We start from the raw sequence: 11,424 nt of genomic DNA on the forward strand, positions 1-11,424 counted from the left end.
ATACCCGAGTTGAGAGATATGAAGTCTCCAACAAGTTCCATAGCTAAAAGATGGAGGAGAATCGCTCAACTAGTGAGCATGTGCTCAGATTGTCTGAGTACTACAATCGCTTGAATCAAGTGGGAGTTAATCTTCCAGATAAGATAGTGATTGACAGAATTCTCTAGTCACCATCACCAAGTTAGTAGAACTTCGTGATGAACTATGATATGCAAGGGATAACGGAAACGATTCCCAAGCTCTTCGTAATGCGGAAATTGACGAAGGTAGAAATCGAGAAAAACATCAAGTGTTGATGGTAGACAAGACCACTAGTTTCAAGAAAAGGGCAGAGGGAAGAAGGGGAACTTCAAGAAGAACAGCAAGCAAGTTGCTGCTCAAGTGAAGAAGCCCAAGTCTGGTCCTAAGCCTGAGACTAAGTGTTTCTACTGCAAAGGGACTGGTCACTGGAAGCGGAACTACCCCAAGTGATTGGCAGATAAGAAGGATGACAAAGTGAACATAAGTATATTTGATATACATGTTATTGATGTGTACTTTACTAGTGTTTATAGCAACCCCTCAATATTTGATACTAGTTCAGTTGCTAAGATTAGTAACTCGAAACGGGAGTTGCAGAATAAACAGAGACTAGTTAAGGGTGAAGTGACGATGTGTGTTGGAAGTGGTTCCAAGATTGATATGATCATCATCGCACACTCCCTATACTTTCGGGATTAGTGTTGAACCTGAATAAGTGTTATTTGGTGTTTGCGTTGAGCATGAATATTATTTGATCATGTTTATTGTAATACGGTTATTCATTTAAGTAAGAGAATAAATTGTTGTTCTGTTTACATGAATAAAACTTTATATGGTTACACACCCAATAAAAATAGTTCGTTGGATCTCGATCGTAGTGATACACATAATCACAATATTGAAACCAAAAGATGCAAAGTTAATAATGATAGTGCAACTTATTTGTGGCACTGCCGTTTAGGTCATATTGGTGTAAAGCGCATGAAGAAACTCCATGCTAATGGGTTTTTGGAATCACTTGATTATGAATCAGTTGATGCTTGTGAACCATGCCTCATGGGCAAGATGACTAAAACGCCGTTCTCCGGAACTATGGAGCGAGCAACTGACTTATTGGAAATAATACATACTGATGTATGAGATCCGATGAGTGCTAAGGCTCGCGGCGGGTATCATTATTTTCTGACCTTCACAGATGATTTGAGCAGATATGGGTATATCTACTTAATGAAACACAAGTCTGAAATATTTGAAAAGTTCAAAGAATTTCAGAGTGAAGTGGAGAATCATCGTAACAAGAAAATAAAAGTTTCTACGATATGATCGCAGAGGTAAAATATTTGAGTTACGAGTTTGGCCTTCAGTTAAAACAATGTGAAATAGTTTTACTACTCACGCCACCTAGAACACCACAGCATAATGGTGTGTCCGAACATTATAACCGTACTTTATTAGATATGGTGCGATCTATAATGTCTCTTTTCGATCTACCACTATCGTTTTGGGGTTATGCATTAAAGACAGCTGCATTCACGTTTAAAAGGGCACCATCTAAGTCCGTTGAGACGACACAATCTGAACTGTGGTTTGGCAAGAAACCAAAATTGTCGTTTCTTAAAGTTTGGGATTATGATGCTTATATGAAAAAGTTTCATCCTGATAAGCTCAAACCCAAATCGGAGAAATATGTCTTCATAGGATACCCAAAGGAGACTGTTGGGTACACCTTCTATCACAAATCCGAAGGCAAGACTTTTGTTGCTAAATTCGGAGTTTTTCTAGAGAAGGAGTTTCTCTCGAAAGAAGTGAGTGGGAGGAAAGTAGAACTTGATGAGGTAACTGTACCTGCTCCCTTATTGGAAAGTAGTTCATCACAGAAATCTGTTCCTGTGACTACTACACCAATTAGTGAGGAAGCTAATGATGATGATCATGTAACTTCAGATCAAGTTACTACCGAATCTCGTAGGTAAACCAGAGTGAGATCCACACCAGAGTGGTACAGTAATCCTGTTCTGGAAGTCATGTTACTAGACCATGACGAACTTGCGAACTATGAGGAAGTGATGACGAGCCCAAATTCCGCGAAATGGTTTGAGGCCATAAAATCTGAGATATGATCCATGTATGAGAACAAAGTATGGACTTTGATGGATTTGCCCGATGAGCGACAAGCCATAGAAAATAAATGGATCTTCAAGAGGAAGACGGACACTGATAGTAGTGTTACTATCTACAAAGCTAGAATTGTCGCAAAAGGTTTTCGACAAGTTCAAGGTGTTGACTACGATGAGATTTTCTCACTCGTATATATGCTTAAGTCCATCCGAATCATGTTAGCAATTGCTGCATTTTATGAAATCTGGCAAATGGGTAAACAAAACTGCATTCATTAATGGATTTCTTAAAGAAGAGTTGTATATGATGCAACCAGAAGGTTTTGTCAATCCTAAAGGTGTTAACAAAATATGCAAGCTCCAACGATCCATCTATGGACTGGTGCAAGCATCTCGGAGTTGGAATATACGCTTTGATAAGTTGATCAAAGCATATAGTTTTATACAGACTTACGGTGAAGCCTGTATTTACAAGAAAGTGAGTAGGAGCACTACAACATTTCTGATAAGTATATGTGAACAACATATTGTTGATCGGAAATAATGTATAACTTTCTAGAAAGCATAAAGGAATATTTGAAAGGAGTTTTTCAAAGAAAGACCTCGGTAAAGGTGCTTACATATTGAGCATCAAGATCTATAGAGATAGATCAAGACGCTTGATAAGTTTTTCAATGAGTACATACCTTGACAAGATTTTGAAGTAGTTCAAAATGGAACAGTCAGAGAAAGAGTTCTTGCCTGTGTTGCAAGGTGTGAAATTGAGTAAGACTCAAAGCCCGACCACGGCAGAAGATAGAAATAGAATGAAAGTCATTCCCTATGCCTCAGCCATAGGTTCTATAAAGTATGCCATGCTGTGTACCAGATCTATTGTATACCCTACACTGTGTTAAGCAAGGGAGTACAATAGTGATCTAAGAGTAGATCACTAGACAACGGTCAAAATTATCCTTAGTGGAATAAGGAAATATTTCTCAATTATGGAGGTGACAAAAAGGTTCGTCGTAAAAAGTTACGTTGATGCAAGTTTTGACACAGATCTGGATGACTCTAAGTCTCGATCTAGATACATATTGAAAGTGGGAGCAATAAGCTAGAGTAGCTCCGTGCAGAGCATTGTTGACATAGAAATTCACAAATACTTACGGATCTGAATGTGACAGACCCGTTGACTAAAATTATCTCATAAGAAAAACATGATCACACCTTAGTACTCTTTGGGTGTTAATCACATAGCGATGTGAACTAGATTACTGACTCTAGTAAACCCTTTGGGTGTTGATCACATATCGATGTGAACTATGGGTGTTAATCACATGGTGATGTGAACTATTGCTGTTAAATCACATGGCGATGTGAACTAGATTATTGACTCTAGTGCAAGTGGGAGACTGAAGGAAATATGCCCTAGAGGCAATAATAAAGTTATTATTTATTTCCTTATATCATGATAAATGTTTATTATTCATGCTAGAATTGTATTAACCGGAAACATAATACTTGTGTGAATACATAGACAAACAAAGTGTCACTAGTATGCCTCTACTTGACTAGCTCGTTAATCGAAGATGGTTATGTTTCCTAACCATAAACAAAAGAGTTGTTATTTGATTAACGGGATCACATCATTAGGAGAATGATGTGATTGACATGACCCATTCCATTAGCTTAGCACCCGATCGTTTAGTATGTTGCTATTGCTTTCTTCATGACTTATACATGTTCCTATGACTATGAGATTATGCAACTCCCGTTTGCCGGAGGAACACTTTGTGTGCTACCAAACGTCACAACGTAACTGGGTGATTATAAAGGAGCTCTACAGGTGTCTCCAAAGGTACATGTTGGGTTGTCGTATTTCGAGATTAGGATTTGTCACTCCGATTGTCGGAGAGGTATCTCTGGGCCCTCTCAGTAATGCACATCACATAAGCCTTGCAAGCATTGCAACTAATGAGTTAGTTGTGAGATGATGTATTACAGAACGAGTAAAGAGACTTGCCGGTAACGAGATTGAACTAGGTATTGAGATACCGACGATCGAATCTCGGGTAAGTAACATACCGATGACAAAGGGAACAACGTATGTTGTTATGCGGTCTGACCGATAAAGATCTTCGTAGAATATGTAGGAGCCAATATGAGCATCCAGGTTCCGCTATTGGTTATTGACCAGAGACATGTCTCGGTCATGTCTACATTGTTCTCGAACCCGTAGGGTCCGCACGCTTAAGGTTACGATGATAGTTATATTATGAATTTATGCATTTTGATGTACCAAAGGTTGTTCGGAGTCCCGGATGTGATCACGGACATGACGAGGAGTCTCGAAATGGTCGAGACATAAAGATTTATATATTGTTTGGATATCAAAAGTGTTCCGGGTGAAATCGGGATTTTACCGGAGTACCGGGAGGTTACCGGAACCCCCCCCCCCCCGGGAGTTATATGGGCCATAGTGGGCCTTAGTGGAAAAGAGAAAGGGCAGCCCAAGATGGGCCGTGCGCCCCTCCCCTCCCTTGGTCCGAATAGGACAAGGAGAGGGGGCCGGCCCCCCTCTCTCTTTTCCCCCCTCCGCGAATCCTATTCCAACTAGGATTGGGGGGGAATCCTACTCCCAGAGGGAGCAGGACTCTCCTGGCGCGCCTCTCCTAGGCCGGCCGCACCCCCCCCCCTTTAGTCCTTTATATACGGAGGCAGGGGCACCCCAGAGACACACAAGTTGATCAACGTGATCATATTCTTAGCCGTGTGCGGTGCCCCCTTTCACCATAGTCCTCGATAATATTGTAGCGGTGCTTAGGCGAAGCCTTGCGACAGTAGTGCATCAAGATCGTCACCACGCCATCGTGCTGACGGAACTCTTCCCCGACACTTTGCTGGATCGGAGTCCGGGGATCGTCATCGAGCTGAACGTGTGCTAGAACTCGGAGGTGCCGTAGTTTCGGTGCTTGATCGGTCGGGCCGTGGAGACGTACGACTACATCAACCAAACGCTTCCGTTATCGATCTACAAGGTATGTAGATCACACTCTCCCCTCGTTGCTATGCATCATCATGATCTTGCGTGTGCGTAGGAAATTTTTTGAAATTACTACGTTCCCCAACAGTTGCCATGTACATGCACATTAGGGCAGTTGCCATGTACCATGCAAAAACATATGGCAACTCGGTAAAAGAGAGTTGCCATCTGCTTACGTGCACACTAGGCAAAACACATGGCAAACTCGGGTAAAAAAAGAGAGTTGCCACCTGCTTATAAAAGCACACTAGGGGCAGTTGCCATGTGCAGTGCAAAAACACATGGCAACTAGCAGCTTGGGTGTGGGAGAGGAGAAGGGCGTGTGGGCAAGATGCCAAATGCCCACACACTAGCCCTTGTGTGTGCGTGCAAAGTGGCGTGTGGGCGAACTGCTGAACGCCCACACACCAGCCCCTCCTGTGTGGTGAAATGACCGTGTGGGCGACCGGCTGAACGCCCACACACCAGGCCAGTCCTACGTGGCACTAGAAACATGTCAAGATTCGTGCGCTCACGAACGGACGCGGATCCACGCGTGTGGGCGAGATGCAAACGCCCACACGTGTGGGCGTTAACATTTCCGTTTAATAATATGGCCGCATGCATCTGTCAGATGCAGAGGTCAGGGGTGTGATCCTCCTTCTCAAAAAAAATATTGGTATAGTAGTACTAACAGTAGAATTTGTGGTTTCCTTTTTCCTTGAGATGTGCATCTAACTTGGATCCAAAAGTCGTGGCATGATAGATGCATGTTGGAACAAAACTTGATTAGAGAGTTCAGTTTCAAAAGACATTTTAATGCTAAACTAGTAGTTTAGTGCACTGCGGGGACTGGTGCACTACTAATTTTCTCACACCCAAAGCTCACACCCCGTGATACTCCTTTAACCGGTGACACGGTCGATCTCGCAATGATTCCGGGACCTCATCGACCTGAGGTCGTCGTAGAAGATGATCATTGTCCATTCACGCTGCGTGACCGCTGCTTTGACCTGGATGGAGTAACCTCTGAATCTCATCCTGATGAGCCTGAGGATACAACGCCGGAATTAATGGCGGTTTTGGTCGGGAGCCCGTGTTCGTTTCGGCGCCACAGCTGTGGCACGTTGCGCAATCATTAGCATGCATGCCTGATGTGCACACCGTCGTCTCTGTAACTCCTTCGCGTGTACATGTTGTGTCAGGCCCGGCCGTCTGCGCAGTGTACATTAGCGCATGCATGCATACGCCCGGCCAGATCACCTGCGCATGCACAGTGGGCACCGGTTTGAGTAGTTGCTGCGCGCTGCTGCTGCTACCACGCGTTAGTGTAGCTAAGTCCATCACATGCACAGATACTCGTACATAGAAAGTACAGTACTAGTATCTCTATTGCCTACGGGAAAGAAATGCATGCATGCATGCACATGCAGTACTGGTACGTGCATAGATCGAGTGAACATATATCTGCAGTACATCGATCGTACAAGTATAAGGAGCCGTCTCATCGTTCACCCTTCAAAATATAAGGAGCGGATCGATCGATCAAAAAGTGGATCGGTGGATGCACTTTGCTCGCTCGCTCGATCGATCGAGCACTTGCATGGCTACGATGGACGGATCGGAGCAGGTGATCAGAAGCAGGTGGTGGTGTTGTCGCCGGAGGAGGAGGAATTGTCGTCGCAGGGGGGGTGCGTGTGGCGGCCCTCGTACGTGGTGATCACCATGCGGCAGTCCATCGACAGCCGCTCCACGCGCTTCTTCACGCGGCAGTTGCTGTGCGTGCACCTGAAGTAGCTCCTGCATGGCCATGGCCAACAAAATGTTTACAGTATGCATGATGTGTTTTTTTACTATGATGTTTACACTATGGGGTATATGTGCCCCGCTTTAGGTACTACTACTACTACTCCAGAACCACTTCTAAAGGAGATCAGAATATATCTATTCTTCAGCAGAGCAGACAAATCATTAGCCAGTACACAGTTTGCTGAAAACCAAGCTGCCAGACCTATATATGGCGCACTGACTGACCTAGCTAGCTGTCGTCTGAAGTCTCAGACTCTTTGAAGAAGCACAATCATCTTAAAATGTCCGTTCCATTTGTCCTGACGCATATATGCAGGAGGCAATGCATGCATGGGCGTCTACTATATCCTAGTAGTATTTGCCCTATCACGATTTTTTTTTCTATTCTTCTTTTGCTACATTGATCAAAGGATAACAACTATGAAATCAATATAAAACGTGGAAAAATAATGCGTTGTAATTTGGAAAAGAATATAAAATTTCTAGATGCATATATAGATAACAGTTAGTACTCCATGAACCAAATATGTTTAATGAATGGGACACACTAGTTGAAAACTAACTTTAAACATAGATACAATGAAGTATCTCATTTTGTCTCGTGTATATGCATATATATACACGAGAGCTTTTTTCGGTATATATGCATATATATATATATATATATATAGCTAGGTAGAGGTGCCTAAACTATATATACCACCGCTAGTGATCCGTGCAGCTTTATCGCATGCTACTTCTCAGCCATATATTTGTTCGTGTGGAAGATGATATCCCTTCTACAATCTCCTCTGTCATAATGCCACTGCCTTTCCACACGCCCCTGCTGTTCTTTTAGAAACTTTACTGTGTGACAATAAGTACTCCTTAGTTCACCCGTTCTACTAGTCTGATAAGAATAAATTAGCACCGGTAGATGGTTTGGAAGATTCTTTTTTTCAGATAATAGAAGAGAACTCTCTTAGGCCTTCTGTATTTATCTGAAGAAGCACACGATCGAGACCCAGATGATTCGAAACAACTGAACTATATGTATGGACTAGTTAAGCGCCTGTGTATCCAATGAAAGCATTCTTTTCTTATGAAGTATACCTCAAAACCACAAATTAAGAGAACTTCCTTTAACGAATCAACTTGTGGTTGGATTGTTAGAGGAACAGTGATATCCCCAGCCTGCAAGCGTTCAAGTCCTGATGCTCGCATTATTCCTGGATTTATTTCAAGATTTCCGGCGAAGCACTTTTAATAGGAGGGGACGTTTCCGTCGACGACGAGGCGCCTAAGGTGACTTCGTAAATCTCAAGATGATATGTCATCTCGGTTTCTCGAAGGTGCTCATAGGGATAGGGTGTGCGTCTGTGCGTTCATGGCGATGAGTGTATGCGTGTATGTATGAACGCTTGCATCTGTACCGTGTTAAAAAAAAAAGAGAACTTTCTTTATTCTATGTTGAGAGCGTGTTTCATGTATATTACTTTGCGCTCAGAATACATCAGGCTATTAAGTATTCTCAGATATGTACCCATAAAAACAGCTTGCACGTACTACGTACTGCGGTATTGTTGCAGGCTAATTAATCTCAAATCAGGTCCCCCCTGGATCTGTTAGCCACAATTTAATTGAAGCAAATAGATCATTAACTGAAGCAAATAGATCGATATCTCTCTAACCTAGTTACTTCTGAAGCTGCTAGCTCTCAAGGCAAAAGATTAACCTACCACTACCACATAAAACTGACCCTTTCAAACAATCTGTACGAGCTTGTACTCGATCCTAGCAGAGACGGGCAAAGGTCATGAGGAGTTCGTAGAAAATAGCAGAGACACGGGCAAAGTTCTTGAGGAGTTCATAGATAACAGGTAAAAATGGAAATAGGTTAGGGTTCTTAATTGCTTATAGAACCGAAGTACCTGGGATGCAGACTGTTCTTGACAACCTTCTGCCCGTATTTCCTCCACTTGTAGCCATCGTCAAGTACATCCACGTCGCTTCTGGTCTGGAAGCAAAACCTCGGCTCCCTCATCTTCCTCCTCACCTTCATCTTCCCCTTCTCCCCCGCCAACATCGTCGAGCCCCTCCACCTGTACGCTCACACGCACACCACAATGGCATCAAACGCTAAACATGCAGTTAAATCTCATGAACATAGCAACATTAGCTAGGTACAAACGCATCCCGTAACATGCTCTCGCTCACTGACTCACATACCATGTATTACTAGAATAACCATTACAGGCAGTGGCACCCTCATAGCCAACTCTTGCCGTCACCGACGTGCCCACCTGATCAGGAAGAGACATCAAATTAAAGGCATCAATATGTAATTGATCATCTTTGTAATTCTCTATATATGATTATGAAGCTAGCAAAGAGCATACCTCCTCAGCCCCAATATTAGGCATGAAACCGACCGTGGGCTTCTCGCAGACGATGGCAGGCGCGCCGGCGGAGTGGCCGCTGCCGAGCGGAAGCGCCGGCAGCGGGTATAGCCCACAATGGTCAGAAGAGAGCATCAAGGCTTCTTCCTGGTCGAATGGCATCTGGAGAGGCTTGGGATGGAAGGGTAGTTGAAGTGGAGAAAGAGGAACAGGTGTGGTGTAGTAGTGATCTGGCACACTGAGGTTTGGAAGACAGTAAGCCATCCCCAATTGGCTCCCTTGATCCATGCATATATGCATGTAGATCGTGGCGTACTGAACACAAGGTGGTTCTTGGGGGCACAGAATTCTTGAGATAGACTTGTCAATCTCTCTCTCTCTCTCTCTCCTGAGAGACCTCTCTCTCTCTTATTTTTTCGTGTCAAATTCTGATAGGGTTGATGTCTCTAGGTTTGAAGTGGTGGGCTATGGTGCTCTGGGCGCTGGTCTAAGCTGCCCCCTTTTAAAGGGCCTTTTTGGCTCAAGTTGTGTCGTGGGTACAGTACTTACTTCAGTAGCAGCTGTTTGCCTTCTTGATAGCTAGCTACTGGCTGCTAATTCACCACCTCTTAGCTAGATGTCGGGTATGACTTTCTAGCTCAATACACAGATGCCTTTTATTATTATTTTTCTTACGTAAACCAGTAGCATTCTAGCTACCGCATGCCTTTATATTTTGTTTTGTCACATAGGCCAGGGTTATCATCCTTTCTAAAAGAAAAAAGTGTTCTGTTACAGCTGTACATACAAAAACAGAGAAGAAATCTCAGAGAAAACCTACATGAAGCTAACCATCCATGACTGGAAGTCAGTGGATTTCACCCCGCTTTATAGATAAAGCAACGACCAACATATAACCCAATGGATACAATTATACAAACACACAGCACACACATACGAAGCCGGATACAAAGGTGCTAAAGAACGCCTACATCGCTCCAAATGACTCCACAAAAACGACATAGAAAATATAGCACCACTAGAGGTCGAAGGAGCCCTCGACTATGAAAGAGTCACGCGAGGAGATGAAGCCGAACATCAACAAGACAGGGCCTCCAAAGCGGCGCCTTAAAAAAAGACACGATGTCGAAGCGCCGCCACCGCCCAATCCACAGGATCATGGTTTTCACCCGGAGTGCCTCAGAGAGAAATGAGCAGCCATGACGGTGCCTTCAAGGTGACAACGCCAATGGGCGCCACCACCGTTGGCCTGGCCAAAGCTTGAAAAAAAGTTCACCCCGGCTAACCCTTACCGCTCCCAAAATGTGGTATGGACAGGTTGCCGCACCAACACCACCACACGTTGGTCGCCAGCACCTGAGCCGTGCGCCCCTCCCACGAGTATCGTGTCTCCAACCACCAGGGCCGCTGCCCTGACATGCAAGACCACCCACCAGCTTTGCCACTGTCTACAGATGCCGCCAATCGGTAAAGGGGTAGAAGGCCCCACCTTTTTTTGAGGGGTGGGGTAGTGGAAGGCCCCTCCTTCGACCCCAAAACGATCCCTTTGGCAAGAAGGAGGCCCAGCGGGCCGGAACTGGGCAGTGGGCAAGGTCGGCGGCGGCTGCAAGTAACACCGCAGAAACCCCGCCACACAAACCAGGGACCAGAGCCATTGTCACCACCAAATCATGGTGACGGCAATGCCGAGAGACACCCCGGTCCCCCTCACCATAACGCCCCTGCCACCTCCGTCCATCCATGGGCGCGCAACGCGTCGAGTAGTCGTTCCCCACATCCAAGGCGCGCCTCCAGCCGCAGATCCGAGCACACCATGAGCAGAGGAGGAGGGGGAGCCAAACCACCACCACTGCACCGCCACCTCCGCCAGCCAAGATGGCCACGACAGAGGCAGCCGCCCATGGCCCGCGTCGTTGCAGGGCCAAATTTAACCAAGCCGCCTCACAACCAGTTGCGTCGCTATCCCCGATCCCCAACCCACACCACCACCATGTCGTGCGTTACACGACGTCACACCGATGTCGCAGTACTGCTCCGGCATGCCACCACGCCCGGCATCTAGCGCCGCATCCTAGCTTGACCGCACGACTCACAC

The 11,424-nt window shown here is 45.0% G+C and overlaps 1 protein-coding gene across 1 annotated transcript; it reads right to left on the reverse strand.

The window, feature by feature from the left end:
• Positions 1 to 6,646: 6,646 nt before the first annotated feature.
• On the reverse strand, positions 6,647 to 9,781 carry LOC119319350 (probable WRKY transcription factor 12). Its single transcript, XM_037593843.1, has 4 exons — positions 9,330 to 9,781; positions 9,160 to 9,233; positions 8,862 to 9,032; positions 6,647 to 6,942 (listed from the first exon to the last, which is right to left on the reverse strand). Exons 1-4 carry the CDS (start codon positions 9,627 to 9,629, stop codon positions 6,777 to 6,779), a joined length of 711 nt encoding a protein of 236 aa, XP_037449740.1. The 5' UTR covers positions 9,630 to 9,781; the 3' UTR covers positions 6,647 to 6,776.
• Between the last annotated feature and the right edge of the window lie 1,643 nt (positions 9,782 to 11,424).

Source organism: Triticum dicoccoides, chromosome 6A (assembly GCF_002162155.2).
Source record: "Triticum dicoccoides isolate Atlit2015 ecotype Zavitan chromosome 6A, WEW_v2.0, whole genome shotgun sequence".
Lineage (NCBI taxonomy): Eukaryota > Viridiplantae > Streptophyta > Magnoliopsida > Poales > Poaceae > Triticum > Triticum dicoccoides.

Coding starts and splice junctions, on each gene's coding strand:
- LOC119319350 (XM_037593843.1), bottom strand. CDS start 9,629: ATGCATATATGCATGGATCAAGGGAGCCAATTGGGGATGGCTTACTGT. Junction 9,033..9,159: donor GGTTATTCTAGTAATACATG/GTATGTGAGTCA, acceptor GTGAGCGTACAG/GTGGAGGGGCTCGACGATGT. Junction 6,943..8,861: donor AAGAACAGTCTGCATCCCAG/GTACTTCGGTTC, acceptor ATGGCCATGCAG/GAGCTACTTCAGGTGCACGC.